At 49.0% G+C, this 15,942-nt stretch overlaps 2 protein-coding genes across 5 annotated transcripts in view; one reads left to right on the top strand and one right to left on the bottom strand.

Moving 5' to 3' along the window:
- The window catches only part of ZRANB1 (zinc finger RANBP2-type containing 1), a 63,797-nt gene extending 56,082 nt beyond the window's left edge, over positions 1–7,715 (top strand). For all 4 annotated transcript variants that reach the window (XM_081823318.1, XM_081823317.1, XM_081823320.1 and 1 more), the window contains 4 exons: positions 1,494–1,614; positions 2,858–2,987; positions 3,090–3,319; positions 4,475–7,715. In XM_081823318.1, the coding sequence (XP_081679444.1) occupies positions 1,494–1,614; positions 2,858–2,987; positions 3,090–3,319; positions 4,475–4,693 (700 nt within the window). In that variant the 3' untranslated portion in view covers positions 4,694–7,715. The remainder of the gene's footprint in view (positions 1–1,493; positions 1,615–2,857; positions 2,988–3,089; positions 3,320–4,474) is intronic.
- A 1,067-nt stretch (positions 7,716–8,782) lies between these two features.
- CTBP2 (C-terminal binding protein 2) overlaps positions 8,783–15,942 on the bottom strand; it is a 23,136-nt gene continuing 15,976 nt past the window's right edge. The window contains exons 2-7 of the mRNA XM_081823038.1: positions 14,898–15,123; positions 13,000–13,214; positions 12,395–12,525; positions 11,728–11,855; positions 11,105–11,222; positions 8,783–9,364 (exon numbers count right to left, since the gene is read on the bottom strand). Of these exons, the coding sequence (XP_081679164.1) occupies positions 9,184–9,364; positions 11,105–11,222; positions 11,728–11,855; positions 12,395–12,525; positions 13,000–13,214; positions 14,898–15,123 (999 nt within the window). The 3' untranslated portion in view covers positions 8,783–9,183. The remainder of the gene's footprint in view (positions 9,365–11,104; positions 11,223–11,727; positions 11,856–12,394; positions 12,526–12,999; positions 13,215–14,897; positions 15,124–15,942) is intronic.

Here is a 15,942-nt window from a genome sequence, read left to right as displayed (position 1 = left end):
GATTAGATTCCATTGCAAAAAACCACTCTGCTCGTCCATCCCAAGCAGGTCCTCATCTGTTCAAGTTGTGTATGAGCTCGCAGCGCTTCAGTCCCATCTCCATGCTCCGCTTCTCATCCTAGCTCTCTTGTTCCCAGCGTGGCTGTAGTGACTTCCTCCACTCAGGTCTTGAACCCCTCCAAGTCATCCACGAGGGTTGCAATCAACTTCTTCCAAACGCCTGTAAATGTTGTTATTTTGACCTCTTTCCATGAATTAGGAATGTTCTTAGTTGCATCCAGAATGGTGAATCCTTTCCAGAAGTTTTTCAGTTTCCTTTGCCCAGATCCGTCTGAGGAATCACTGTATATGGCAGCTATAGGCTTACTTGGAATAATGGCTTGAAGGTTGAAATTACTCCTTGATCATGGGCTGCAGAATGGATGTTGTGTTAGCAGGCATGAAAACAGTCTGGTTGTCCATCTCCATCAGAGCTCTTGGGTGATCAGGTGTGTTGTCGGTGAGCAGTCATAATTTGAAAGGAATTTTTTACCTGAGGGGTAGGCATCAGGTATTTAAAAATATTTAGTAAATTATACTGAAAATGGATGTGCGGTCATCCAGGCTTTGTGGTCCTTTTATAGAGCAGAGTATATTTAGCTCAATTTTTAAGGGTCCTAGGATTTTCTGAATCGTCAGTGAGTATTGGCTTCAATTTAAAGTCACCAGCTGCATGAGCCCCTTCACAAGAGAGTCAGCCTGTCCTTTGAAGCCAGGCAGTGACTTCTCCTCTCTGGCTGTGGACAGTCCCAGATGGCATCATCTTCCAAGAGAAGACTGTTTCATCTACATTGAAAATTTGTTGTAAATTTGGTGTAGCTTCCTGCATTCATGATCTTAGCTAGATCTTCTGGAAAACTTGTCACAGCTTTTGTATCACTTGCCGATTCACCTTGCACTTTGATGTCTGGAGACAGCTTCTTTCCTTAAACCTCATAAGCCAACCTCTGCTAGCTTCAGGCTTCTCTTTGATAGTTTCCTCATCTTTCTGAGCCTTCATAGAATTGAAGAGAATTAGGGCCTTGCTCTGGAAGTGGTTTTGATACTCTTGTGAACACATGGGCTATTTCTAGTCCATTATTTATACAATGACCAAATAGTGAATACTATACAGTAATGTAGAAATGTATTGTCTTTGTATCCAGCATCTCAGATGATTTTGAGTGTTTTTTTGGGTTTTGAACTTGTAAACCAATAGTAGACAATTGAAATTGTTCTCATCACTAGTGTTTAAAGTTTTGATGAAAACTTGATGGGTGGTGAATGAAATTTTATGTGAGAATGTGTTAAATGATGTCTCTTAGCAGAAGGTAGGCATTTTTAATTTGAAGATATAGTGCAAAGTGGGTAAAATTAATAAACTTGCTGATCTCTTTATGTGAATTGCTTAAAGACTACATTAAATAAATGGAACATTTATAGAAGGCTTATTTTTTACTGTCTTGCTTTTTCAGGTTTTATACACGTTGGAAAGATTGGGAATCATGGTATTCTCAGAGCTTTGGTTTACATTTTTCCTTGAGAGAAGAACAGTGGCAAGAAGACTGGGCATTTATACTCTCTCTTGCTAGTCAGGTAAGAATGCTTCGAGGCATGTTGCTTCTGTGAGAAAAGTAGGCTACATGCTCGAAATCCTGGATTTACGTGCGTAAGCTATGTTAGAGACATTGTGGTATACACGAAAGAGTGCTTGATTTGGCATTGGGTGACTTGGGTTCTGGCCGTGACTGCTGTCTGTCAGCTCTTTGACCAGAGGTGAGTCCACGCTGCAGGACAGAGGCAGTAACGTGTTTCTTACACTAAGTGACTAGAAACGATCAGAATGAAAGTCGTACTGTGATGATTCCAGGTGCTTCTCTACTTTTTTCATATTGCTCTTCATTTATATTGTCCTCTTAGGAAGGTGGCTTTATGCCTGTTATACCTACCTCCTGGTTAGCTCCTGTTCTGTGTCTGAGAGGGCACTGAACCGAGATCACTGAGCTGGTGGCGGGCACTCTTGTGCTGGCGCTCCGCTGTCAGGCCCGGAGGGTGAAGCGGTGATCTGCGCGAGGCTCTTCCTCCATGTGACGTGTGCCAGGGGGAAGGTGCCATGGCCGACAGGTGGAAGGATTTCTTTAAAATTAACCTGGGAATAAACTTTTAGAAAAATGAATCACGTAGAGTGGTGCCTCTTAGACTCTAGCTTTCATACTAGTTTTATACTGTGAAGCACATTCAGTATGCTGAACGTTCAAATATACACACAACAAACCATTCCTTTTCTTTGCAGAAAGCACCATCATTTATTTGAACCCTGTGAATGTCACAGTGGCTGTTTTACATCTGTGACACGTACTTCCTGAAAATGGGGTGTCGGCATCCCTATAGACGGGTGGTAGACCTGTTCCGTATTCTTGCCATTTACTTTTGTATGAACTAACAGTTCATCTTTTTACTTGGGGAGGACCTCGTTGTCGGGTCGTACTCTCACAGGTGACTTAACAAGGAGGCCATGGAATGACTCCAGCATCCCTTGCTATCTGAATCTCTTGTTCCTGGGATCACTATTTAAGCAAATCCGCTGGGTTCTTGAGATCGGATAGTGAATGATACTTGTCTGCATAGACTTTGCAGATTTCTTTTATTATTTCATTGGATTTTGCTGTTTGAAGAATTTTACGCTTCTTTAGCTTGGCAATATTAATAGTAAAAAAAAAAAAAAAAGCATTGGTCTAGTGTACTGAAGGGGAGCAGCATTGTGTTTTGCACAGTAGTTTTCCAGGGCGGCAGTAAATGTTTTAAAGAGAAATTGCTTTCTTTATTTTATTCCGTACAGCCTGGAGCAAGTTTGGAACAGACACACATTTTTGTACTTGCACATATTCTTAGACGACCAATTATAGTTTATGGAGTAAAATATTATAAGAGTTTCCGGGGAGAAACTTTAGGATATACTCGGTTTCAAGGTAAGCCATTATTCAAGAGTATTTTAGAAGTCTCTTGTTCCTCACCAGGCAGCTTGCAGCCATATCGGGTAACCCCACGGGGATTTTCTTTCCTCCCTCCAGGTGTTTATTTGCCTTTGTTGTGGGAACAGAGTTTTTGTTGGAAAAGTCCCATCGCTCTGGGCTATACACGGGGCCACTTTTCTGCTTTGGTTGCCATGGAGAACGACGGCTACGGCAACCGGGGTGCTGGGGCTAACCTCCACACCGACGACGACGTCACCATCACCTTCCTGCCCCTGGTCGACAGCGAGAGGAAGTTGCTCCACGTGCACTTTCTTTCTGCTCAGGAGGTAAGAGGGGTAAGAGGTGCGGCGCTCTGGTGAACCACTGGAAATGGTCACGCCGCCCCAACCCGGCCCGGGATGCCTCGCCCCGCGGCCTTCTCCGCACCGCCAGCCCTGGCGCTCGGCTCTGCCAGCCTGTGACACGTACCTTTCCTGAGCTGCTCTGTGGTCGTGTGGTGCAGATGCTGCCGTGACAGGAACTGAGGCGGCGAGGGGGGGGTTGCTGCCGAGGAGAAAAACTAGAAAGATGGGAGATGGGGGGCACGGGGCTCATGATTGCAATTGGGCCGTAACGGGAGGCGTCTGAGGTGATGACGCCTGAAACGAGCCCCTCAAGAGAAGGGAGTCTTGCAGAATATGGGGGAAGAGAGCTGTAGGGAGAGGGTACCTCAGGGCCCCGGTGTGGTTTGTGGGGAAAGGGGGTTGAGGGGCTTAGGGATGCCAAGGGGCTCGCCAACAGCCTTTTAAAGCCTTGGCTTTGACTCTGGGCAGACGGGAAGCCCACGGCCCGTTTGTCCGGTAGAGGACCACCGGCTGCTCGGTGTGGAGCCTAGAGACTAGGTGCCTGGAGCAGTGGTGGGGGCCGGAGTGCCAGCTAGGAGACCACTGCAGATGCAGGGGCGAGGGAGGTGTAGACCAGGCAGGGGTGGTGAGGCTGTGTAGAAAGAACACGCTCAGAAAACCCATATTCTTACAAAACTATTGCTCTTTTATTTAATGTACTAGTAGTTCTAAAACTTCTATAATCAGGACATTAGTAGAACATAATTTTTATAACTTCATTCTGTAAAGACTTTACTGAATAAACTTACCTTGTCATGTGTTTGAAGCTGAGACTTTGTTTTTCTAGTCTTTTCTTTGCCAAGATCAGTGTATTAGGTAACATTTGGTTTTTCCTGTTCTTTCAAACAAATTAACTCATTAGTGGGTGGTTTTTCCCCCTGTGAGATTTTCCTGTGAATTTTCCCATTGATGTTTTTATGTTTAAGTATAGGAAACTGGGTTTGATCATAAAATTGATGAGAGACTGAAACCACGTGAAAAGTTTGTTGCTTTGACCTTTTCGTTAGTAATCCTGTCAGCTATGTTTTCTTTAGACTTTTCCTGGCAGGTCTCTGATCTGTGGTATTATTTCCCCTTTTCTTCACATTCCTCTAAAAGCTAGGTAATGAGGAACAGCAAGAGAAACTGCTCAGGGAGTGGCTGGACTGCTGTGTGACCGAAGGGGGTGTGCTGGTGGCCATGCAGAAAAGTTCTCGGCGGCGGAACCACCCCCTGGTCACGCAGATGGTAGAGAAATGGCTTGACCGCTACCGACAGATCCGGCCTTGTACGTCCCTGTCAGATGGAGAGGAAGATGAAGATGATGAAGATGAATGAAAAAAAATCAAAGAGCAGAAGACCAGGGTATCAGCTCTGTGGCGACCCCCAAGCTAGTGTGGTGCACGCTCCAAGCAGAGCGCAAGGCATGGAAGGAACCAGATCTGTCAGGATCTGCCCGGAAGGGCTTTTCTAATCCACACCCAATGGAGATGACGTATCTGCTGTGTGAGGAGACAGAGAACTTTGTTTGGACTACAGTTTGTAAAAAAAAAAAAAGAAAAAAAAACTAATTTTATTAAGACAGAACTTTTTTCCTTTCAAATTGTAAATCTGTCTATAAATGTAACGCATGTGGTTGTGTAAGAAGTTGTGTAATAGGACAAGTTGTACCAGCATCTTCATATTATTGAGAAGTTTTTTCCAGCACGGGCACCTCCAAAAGCACATGGCAGATGACTCTTTGTTCCTTTGAGATACTCTTTTTGAAGTAGAACCTGGCATTCCACTTCCATCTTAAAAGGCCCACTTTACGTTGAGTCTCATTAGAGCTCATTAGAGATTTGGAAACTTTTTGTACAAATTATCCACAGCAAAACATAAAAATAAAAACAAGCTTTTATTTTATTAATAATTTAGTTCCTGTCATGCCCAATAAAACGAAGTCAAATCTTTAAGGAACAAACTGCAAGGAAAGTAAGAATTGTTTGAGTGAACTTCATACATACGTCATTCCCTTGTTTTGGAAAGGGTTTTGGTTTCTATTATTTCGTCTTTTTTAAGCTTCTGATATGCCCCTTTTCAGTATTTAGGTATTTATTTGTTTGGAAGAGCACCCTTAACATGAGGGTTCTTTTCCCAGAGTCCGGGCGGCAGTCTCTCTGTGAGTCGTCATTCCCGGGATGTAAGTTAGGGAAGAGCCTGGGGAACAGGCCCACTTGTAACTAAATGAATTGTGTGAAATTTGCGCACTTGATTCAGTTGACAATGTTATACTCCCAAATTGCCATGCAGAGGGTCTTTGGATTCTTCCTTGTATCATCAACTCTGCTTTAAGCAAATCGTGTTAGAAAGGCATGCCTTTGCTTGGGCTCATTGGGAATCAGTTAAGTATAGAATAAAGATTTGAAAATGCAGTAAGGTGGAAATGCATTGTATAATGAATTTCTCAGAGTAGTCTGAGAATTTTTGCATGTTGGTTAATTGTGGCCATTCTTATTTAAAAGTTAAAACTTATAATCTTAGATAGAAATCTTTTTATAAAAAGTATTATTTGACCACTTCAGGTATATGTTCAATACTGGGTAAAAATTTCAGACCTATCTCAGGAACACATGAAAGACTTAGTGTCCTGATAAGCACTTTGTAGACTATTGATGTGGCAAGGAATTTGGAAAGCAGCCCCATACACACATACACACACACACACTGTTCCTTCCCTTTGATGAAAAGGCTGTGAAAAACCTTTAAATATTTGCTTCTTGTTTTCTTCTAAGTTCTGTTTAGATGGTGTTTGAAATGTGCACAACCTCTAATTTGATGCTGGAATACTAAAAATAGAAAAACACCCATGAGATGTCATGTCTTTAGTTACTTCTCCCCTCTTGGAACAGTGCAGATTCCCAGGATGAGAGGATCACTTGTGCTGTATGCTAAAACTTGCAGGAAACTTTTGCAATTTGATTTCATATAAATGAGTTTTGGTGTAATAATGGTAAATGTTACTGTTCTAAGTGGCTAGGTTTCCCTACAAATTGACTCTCTGGTTGGCTTTCATTTTGGTCAGTAATTAAGTTTTTAGAAGGCTGTCGTTCTACTTAGCATAGCATCTCTATAAACTTTTCTCCATACATAGGAAGAATTCTTTAGTGGGCACAGATCCTATTCTAGTTGCTGTTAAGCAAAACTACCCTCTCAATTGAAGAAGCCAAAGAGAAACGTTTGAGAGAAGTGTCTAGTCACTATGGTCTATACTGCAGTCAATGCTGTCCAGAAATCATAGGCTCAGTACTTAGCCTGTGTGTGGTGGTCTGCTGAGTGTTGCTTCCCCTGAGGTGCCTCTTTATTTATTTATTTATGATCAGTGATCCTGACCACACCTAGTTTAACGGGTACAGCATTCTTCCCTGTGGGAAAGGTAGAGCATTGCATTTCCTAGGCTCCAGACAGGGATGGGGCTTTAAATGGTTTTCATAGCAGATTGGCCACTAATGGCCAAAATGTTGTTGAATCAATGCTATGTTAAGCTCTTGAACTATTAAACAGCCATAATTGTTGTCCCGAGATAGAGTACGCAGTCCTTTCTCAAAGATGAGGTCTTGGTTGACTCTGGACAGTAATTACCTTACCTGTATGGACTTAACTTTATGGTTCTTTTTTAGGGAGAATACAGTGTGGTGTTTTCTGTTCTAATTAAACAAAACCTAGGTGCACCATGGATTTGAACTGGCCTTTTTGTTTTTGACTCTAGGCTCACCGTGTCCCAGACTCCATCTGTGTTACGGGAACACTGCTTGCTTTAGGCAGTTGGGGAATCTCCTTTTTGTGCATGTGTGGTCATGCCCTCATTGACAACATCCTGGTTGCGTAACGAGGACGTTCAGCTCCCATTCCGTTTCCTGGAGTGATGGGTCAGTCAGTAACCATGTGCTCCATCTCTTCCATAGGAGGTTGTTTTAATGTAATTTTTCTGGGAGGGTTGGGATGGGGCCACCACCTTCAGATGAGGGAGGAGGTTGATGTTTGAAGGCGCCATCATCGCCCCTCCCCCCGTCTTCTTCATGGGAAGGGGAGGAGAAGGGAGTGACAGGGAGTTGGGTACCTGGAATTGGACCTGATGGATGGGTTGATAGCGTGGCTACCACTAGAACAAAAGGGTTTAATGCTATTCAAGAAGGAAAATCCTTTACATCAACAACTTAAAGTTCTTAGCATATGGAAATGGCTGATGTTAATTATTTTGCAACATTTCTTTGTAAATATCATTTAAAAGAATTTTGAGATTCACTTCCCTTCCTGCATTAATGCTTGAGCCAGGTAATTCTGCTTTTGGGTAAATTAAAATCAAAACTCTCTAACTTGACCAATTTTGTTTCTTGAATCGACTTAGTTCCAACCCACGATTTCATCTTGAGGATGTCATGATTTGATAACGATGGACTTACTGGGCGGTTTTCTGATTTCTGGGTTAAGCTATCATAGGTAATCACCTGCATATGGGCAGATGGAAAAGTGTTCATCTTCGAACCTGGGAGGAACACGAGTTGAAAACTGGCTAATTGAGAATGTAGTTTGCCTTTAAAACATCTCAAGTAGAGAACATTTACCTGGGTGAGATGTACTTGAATTTCAGAACTTAACAAATTTTTATTACTTTTTATTGAAAACTGCACTGAACGCTAAATGTCCACCTTTACAATAAACAGACACAGTAGCGGTAACTCACACTAAAACAAAACACTTCCGATAGCCATTATTTTTCTGTTTGGGACAGTTTTAAAGGATTTTTTTTTTTTTTGTCACAAAAACAGGAATGTACCTATACAAAGGCTCAAAATAGGCCATCTTTTAAACAAAAAGGCGATGATTCACAAAAGACTATGAATATAACATGTAACTAGTTGATACAAATCTAATAGGATTTGTTAAAATCAGTCACATCTAATAACACACCTGAAGTGTTCTTGTATAAAATATCACGTGAAGAAAAGAAGATTTATCAATGTCTAAAAAAGTGGGTTTGTTCATAGACAATCTGACAAGTTACCATAAAAAGTGTTTCCTGAGACATAAGGAAATGCAACATTATTTTTCTTGAACTCTTTTAGCTCAAGACTTTCCACTCAATAAAATAGCTGAGGATCTGAAACTGAGAAAATATATTTGAGTACAAACAGCTTGTGAAACTTAATACTTTTTTCTTTTTTTTTCTTTTTTTTCTTTTTTCCTTTTTTTGCATCATCAAGAGGGTATCACTGAATTCACAACCAACTCGCCCGCTCAGTACGCAGTTCAGATGGGAGAGAGACTTCTGTACGCTTGCGGTGGTTAACACGGGCACACAGTTTTCTCCCCCTTCTCTGTAGTAATTTAATCTTCCTATCAGCAAGAGAGGTCACCAGCCCCCATGGACCGAAGGGACTAGAGTCATAGGAGGGGGATTTCCTCTTAGTATTTTTTATTTGACGTTTGGAACTCCTGATGCAACATTCTAGAGCAAGGTGTTCAGGACCTGCTGTGCCCAAGGGGCTGATAAAGGAAAAGGATCTATTTATTCTTTGTGATTGGATGCACAGATGAAGAACGTAACACACAATAACAGAAGTTGGTCGTTAATAAATCACGTCCTAGTCTTTCAGCGCTTCCGTCACCAGACTCCAGCTCCAGCCTTCCCACGCCTCGGCTTCCCGCTCTCCTAACACTGCAGCGTCAATGATGCGTGGGTCCGGAATCGGTTAAAAAGACGGTCAAAGTCCTTCTCTTAGTTCATCTAGTTTTCACTGTCTCTTGGTCCCAGGTTTATCTGAATGATGACTGTTCGTCATTCTCTGCTATTGCTCATTGGGGTGCTCTCTATTGTCCCCGTGTTTTGTGGGCTGGTTGGGAGAGGGAGCTTGGGAAGGGTGTGCCACGGTGGGGAGGTTGTGAGTCACCGGGATGCCTCCGGGGATGATCCCTTCCATGGCTGCAGGAAGTCCACCGGGAGCCACCCCCACGATGCCTGGCGGGTATCTGAGGAGCACACAGAGAAAGGGCCAGTAAGTTGGGGAGCAGGGAGGAGCCGAGCCCTTGGCTCTGCCTACTTCGGGTTGTTGTTGTTGTTTTTAAATAGGTTAGTCACTTTACCCCCCCAAGGCAAGGAGAAATCTACATGAAAAATCTAAAACTGACATTTAACTCCTAAACAACAAAATCTATGTAGTCCAATCAAAACACTGCCACAGACTGTGTAGCTTTCACACAATAGGAACAGCCCGTATTACGTCCACGGACACTACTGCATTTGTGAAACATTCTGTACAAAAAAAGGCTCCCCAGGTTGTCCGGCTGCCTTAGAAAGTATTCATTAGTTATATCGATGCTTTTAATGATTTCCCAACAGACCAGACCCTAGGCGAGCTAACTGTGTGCTCTTGGGGCCGGAGGTGCGGGACGAGACCGCGGCGGCAGCAAGGGAAGAGGTGAGCTGGCGAAGACGGGCCTTACCGCATGGGCACACGAGCTGCTGGGCGCAAAAGGACACATGGCACTAAGCCCCCCACAGAACATGCGGTTCTTAGCAAATGCGAGTGCGGGTATTGAAACATGCCTCGGATAAAACGGACTTAGGAGGCAGGCGCTTTAGAATTGAAAGACTCCTTCTCCACATTCTCAAACCCCTGACCCATGGCTCCCCACCCTGCACCCTGTACAAGTGCTCACTGGTCGGTCAGAAACGAAGGACTCCCCAGGACTTGGTGAGCTACAGCCCCTCGAGCATAAGCCCCATTCCAAGGGGCCAGGGAGGCTTGGTCTGTCAAAGGGAAGAATTAAGATGGGGCCTTGGAAGGACAGGCTGCCAACAATAAGGAACAGGAACCTGGGGCCGAGGCAGGTTCAAGTGATGATACCGAAATACTATTAAAAGGATAAAAAAGGGTGGGACATTAATAGAAGACGGCAAACCGAAATGTAAATAAAGCCGCGAGACCCGGGACGAAAGCCGCATGACTTCCTCAGAGTCTGAGCCTTCACCTGTGGGTCCTCCTACACCAACTACAGTTCCACCGGCCCCCCGCCCCCCCCACCCAGCCCGGTGGTCAGAGCCGTGCTTCACAACGGGGGAGGTTAGGCAACAGCTCGAGAGCCATTTTCGGTTATTAGGGTGGCGAGCGCTGGTGGAGGCCAGGGCCACCGCGACGCATCGCACAGTGCAAAGGCTAGGCCCCAGGGGACAATGATCTGGCCGGTAAGTGAATACTGCCGGGGTGGGGCAACCGTGGGTTACAGTAAGCCAGACCGCGATTTCCTTCTGGAGTTCAAGGCTGCAGCTCCTTTATAAAGCCGGACTTTGATTTCCCTGTGAGCCCAGCCATGGTGGGGGAGAGACCATGGGAAATGGGTCTGTGTGGGCTCTGGGCCAGAAGTTTCAAAGGAGCAAACAAATTCACCAGCAGGCCCTTCCCCCTGAAAATCTTCCCGGTACCTTCTCACACAGAAGCCTTGTGCTTCTGAAGCGGCTCGGGATGCAGGGGGATTCCTCGCAGTGTTCAGACCCTTTGGGGAATGCACTCCCAATTCCCGCTCCTTATAAATAGGAACCCCAATTCTAGGCTGTATCCCAAGAGTTGTGTTTGCTCCACAGAAATTGGGCAGCGGCACATCTGCGAGGACAGCAGACTTGGTGCAGGGAGACTCCGGTGGTTTCCCCATCTCTCCTCCCCTCTCCCCGGGGGAGCCCTCCAGCGAGGCCGGTGCCATTCCGCTTCTCACCTGTACGTGGCGCCGTTGAGCTCCGGATGGATTGCTTGCTGATCTATTACTGACCAGGGAGCTGTTGTGACGAAGAATTCCTTGTTCACACAGTTTCTTAAGCTTTCGGGGATGCGACCTGGAATATGAGGATTAAAACTACTCAGATGTATTTTTTTAAGGTCACAGTGAGTTACAGATCACGCTCAGTAGCTGCTGCTGGGGGAACCCCCTACCGTGTTTGAACTATGGAAATCTGAGTGTAAAGTCTCTTACTCTAGAATGAGAGGGCCGGCCCTTCCATTTTCAGAAAAGGTGCAGCGTTGCGGAGCCTGTGCCCTGCGCTCTTCACTCCAGCCCCCCCCTTCCCCCAGGAACAGAAAGGAGCCTCTCCCCTGGCTCCCTCCACACTTCGCACGCTTATGCTGGCTGATTGAAAAGGAATCCGTTTCCTCTGAAATTGAGTTCAGGGCTTGGATGAACTGGGTCCAGCTCCTTCCAAACGTAATCAACTTGATCCCTAAAACCTCCTCTGCCTGAGTAGCAAGCCTCCGTAAGCCCCCTGGCGTGTTAGCCGAGCCGCAGGGCCCTGGCCGTCCTTCCCGCCAGGCGCTGGCTGGCGGGGCCGCAGCGGGCGGGCTCACCTGTGATTGCCCGGCGGATCTCGGTGGCGGCTGCCTCCCGCATCTCCAGTGAGGCTTGCTCACTATACCAAGCTGTGTGGGGCGTACAGATGAGATTCGGTGCATCTTTCAAGGGACCCTGAGCAAAGCTAGAATAATGTACAAAAACACAACAAATGAGAAGAATTGGGTATCGCTCCCTACCTACTCCAAGAGAGAGCTGGTGGCCACGCAGCACACTGACCAGTTTACCTGTGTAGAGAACAGTGGCCAGTACATCTCCTAAAGGCTGGGAATTCAAGAGCATACTGATCAGACCTTCTAAATGAGTGTCAGGAGGGATGAGGGACGCAGGAGGAAGGATCTTCGGAGGATCGGCAGGGCCCGCCTCTAAGCAGAACCCGCGGTCCAGGGGACAGATGAAGCCCGCTCCTCTCTAGACCAACACACCATTTTTCTTCCTTTCAGACATTCGTGGGCCCCCTGGCCCTTTTACACTCCAAGTACAGCACAGCCCGTAGAGCAGAGGCTGTAGGTCTCTGGTTTCCTCCCCAGGAGCCGCTTCTCCGGGGACGTGCCCCGCGGTCACAGTGTGGGGCACGGTCAGGGCTAGAAGCAGGGCCCGTGAGTTCCTGGTGTGAGGCCGGGAGCTCGGCTAACGATCGGGTCAGCAGCCCAGCAGACCCACCTGAAAGGCTCCGATTCATGCACGTCGAGGGCTGCCCCTCGTATCCTGCCTTCCTTGAGGGCTTGGGCTAAGGCTTTCTCATCCACCAGCCCACCGCGGGCCGCATTCACTAGGAATGCTCCTTGCCTCATCTGTGGGAGGAAAGCAAGCCGTTAGATGCCACCACGCTGGAAGGCACCTGCCCGGAGGTTTCAAGAAACCAGCCACGGCCCGGACCGAGGAGTTCTGCTGGTCCGGCTGTTGAGTGCGTGTGCGGCAGGGCAGGGGAGGGGCGCAGGGGGTGCCAGCGGCAGCTGGGGGGGTTTCTGCGCTGCCTCCGAGAGGGCCATAAGGCGGGCAGGCTGGAGTTGTGGCCTGTCACCTGCCTGTTGCTTCTTGGGAGGCCAAACCTGATTGAGACAGGTCCCTGCTGGGTCCTGGGCCAGCCCCCGTTTGTCCCGGGTCGATGTGGCCCATCCCGTGCAGGGGCCTCACCTGGCCCCTCACTGATGTCCTGGGGGTGGTCTTCCCTTTCCACGCGCGTGTCCACGGACCACTTCCCGTCCCCTACCCCCCTTTTGTTTGGTGGAAGTCTCCAGGGGCTGAGGGTATCTATGTCCAGTTACCTGCTTTATAGTAAAGTCATTGATGAGGTGGTGGTTATGTTCGTTGAGATTACAGTGCAAGGAGACGCAGTCGCTCTGATACAGTAAGTCCTGCAGGGTGTAGACCCTCTGCACGCCCAGGGACCGCTCTATCCCATCCTGCAAGTAGGGGTCATAAAATATGACGCTGAATCCAAAGGCCTTGGCTCGAACAGCAACCGCCTGCCCCGTGCGACCTGTGCAGAGAGAGAGCGTCCAGGTGAGCGAGTCCGCAGTCCCGTCTGCTGCCGCCCAGCGCTCCGGATGCCCCGCCTTGTGTGGGCCCCAGCTGTCCCCGCTGCCAGGGGAACCACGTGCCCAAAGCTGGGTGATGCTCTCAGCCAGCACGGCTCCTTGGCTTCCTGGGTGAGGAGCGGGGAGCTTGTTGTCTGCAGCGGGGGGGTGGGGGGGTGGGGGGGTGGGGGGGGTGGGGGTGTGTGTGTGTGTGTGCGTGTGTGCGTGTGTGCGCGCGCGCTAAAGCTCCTGGGATGGACCTTCTCAAACATACAGCTACAGAGAATGTTCTAGTGAATGCCATGTGCCCCTCCCCCAGTTCCAGCCAGCACCACAGTCTCCCATCCTCATTTCTCTCTCCCCGAGGTTTCTGGGTACACAGCAGGCTTCTTAACCTGAGCGTCCTTTCTTGAGACAGCGAGGGCAGTAACAGAGAACATTCTCTTGCCAATTAGCACAGGGTTTGCTCACGGAAGGGGCACAGGGATTGGAAGGGGCCCCTGCAGAGCGGGAGACTCACTTTGATGGGGAGGGGGAGCCACGTACCGGTCAGGTATGCAGACTGGTTCTGACCTGCTGGGGGAGCCCCAGGCCCCTCCCTCTAGCAGGTTAGTGGCCCACACCACCTAACAGGACCGGACGGCCTCCCTGTCTCCGAAGTGGCTGTCATTTGCACAAGCCCACGGAACCCCACGGCTAGCGCCTCCAGCTTCCCAGAGCTGTTTTCGGCTTGAAAACAAAGTGGTTTGCGTGATGCTTGAATGGGCTCCTCTGGGAAGTGTGCAGAATCGTCTTTGTCTGAAACCACTGCTCAACGGGGCCGGGGAAGGAGGAGGAGACAAGGGAAGGTGTCCCTTCCCAAACGGGAAGCCCACACGAGGGCAACGTGGAGGTGGACTGTCCCCCACTCCTGCGGGCTGGAGGGCCAGCTGCAGGGCAACGGGTGCGTGCTTATCCCTCCTGTCCTCCCTCCTCGGTGTCACCACTTGGATGCAGCGAACTGGGAACTGTAGCCACACACCCCAGCGGACAGACAGGCACAACAAAGGTGACAAGCTGGAGAAGAGCGCCAGGGGCCTACGACACCCCTGACGTCCCTGAAGCATGGGACACACGACCCCATGCTCTCAGCCCACACAAGAACGCCCCCCCTCACTTCCGCGTCCTAACGCACTTTGCCTGGAGATGGGGCTTCCCGGCTGTGGCTGCCGGGCCCGAGCGTGATTTTCCAGTTTTTCCTTTTCATCAGTCCCCTAACCCTCATGTTTTCACTAGCTTCTCCGTTAGCCATGAGGTTGTCCTAAGTTTCTACAAGACCTAGTGACTTAATGCCGTTACTGACTTGATCAAAACTGAGCCTTGCAGAAGCCAATTGTCTTGGCCTGAAAAATATAAAATATATATATATATTGTTGCTACTGGCTGGCTGTCCGCAAGCACCATCCCACCACCAGCCCGGGCTGGGGCCACGCTCAGGGCTGGGCCGCCCCCCACTCTGGGTGCTGCTTCTCAGCGAAGCCTCAGGCAACCGAACGCTTTCGGGGGGAGGCATCAGGCAGCCTCCGACTAGGCCTCCTCCCGTCCGGAGTCCTGTCTGCACTTGGGAAGGCTATAGACAGACCTGAAAGGCAGCAAGGCGACCTCACCGTCAGAGAGCACGGGGAGCAGGGGCTGAGGCGGTGCTGGCTTAGTCTCAAGTGAACGGGGCTCAAACCACGGGACTGCAAAGGACGGCAGAGGGCTCAGCCGCTGCAGGGGTAAGAACACGTGCCATGTTCTAAGCAGCATCTCCAAGGGCCACTGCGCAGAGCCACGGGAGGCCCCGGGCACCAGCAGAGGGCGCTGCGGCCCCCACACGACGCCCCGCGTTGCCTATGGTCACTCGTAGCGTCCACTCAAGAAAAAGTGAAGAGGACTCCTTCGTAAACCGTTGAGAGGAATGCCTTCGAGAGTGTGATCACCCCTAACACCTGCGTTCTTGAATCACCCTGGGGAGTTAGATGCGCCCTCCCCGAAGAAACCCAGCTCCCTCTACCTTGTTCAGGCTGGCACCCAGAGGCCATCCCAGGCGTCCTGACCCTTGGCTTTCTGGAAACAGCTCTGAGCTACGGGTCGAGTGACAGCTTGGGGAGCCCTCTGGAAGCCAGGCCCAGCACCTGCTACCCACCCCACCTACTTCTCGTGCCTTCTCTGAGCCCTAAGAGGCAGCCATGTGTTATCACGCCCTTCCCGAGCTACAGAGTGGGACACCCAAGCAGAGAGGTCAGCGAATTTCCTCAAGGTCATGGAATGGCCGAGTGGTGGGGCTGAGACTCAGCAGTAAAGCAAGCCCCCCCTGAGCCCGTGTGCTTTGAAGACCACGTCATCAGGCTGCTTTCCGTCACAGCTCACCGTGTCCTTGGTAACCCGCCTAGGACGCTCATAGGGCCGCGTTCTAAGCTGATGACCTGGCCATGCCACCTTCCGGCTCAAAATCCTTCAGGGACTCCCTGCTGCCACCTTGGCCTGGCATTCGAGGGTCTCCAGGGGCTGGGCCTTGATCATGGCCCAGATCTCGGCTCAGCCACCAGCCCCCATTCGAGCCCCAAGCCTGCTGGTTTCTCCACAAGGCAACTCCAGCAGCCCCCGCCCAGGGCAATCGGCGGGCACACAGCCCCTCCTTTGCCCAGCGGCGGAGACTGTCCCCTGCGC

The sequence above is a fragment of the Leptonychotes weddellii genome, chromosome 6 (genome assembly GCF_054177405.1).
Source record: "Leptonychotes weddellii isolate Sample4059 chromosome 6, ASM5417740v2, whole genome shotgun sequence".
NCBI lineage: Eukaryota > Metazoa > Chordata > Mammalia > Carnivora > Phocidae > Leptonychotes > Leptonychotes weddellii.
This window is presented reverse-complemented; position numbering and strand designations above follow the sequence as displayed.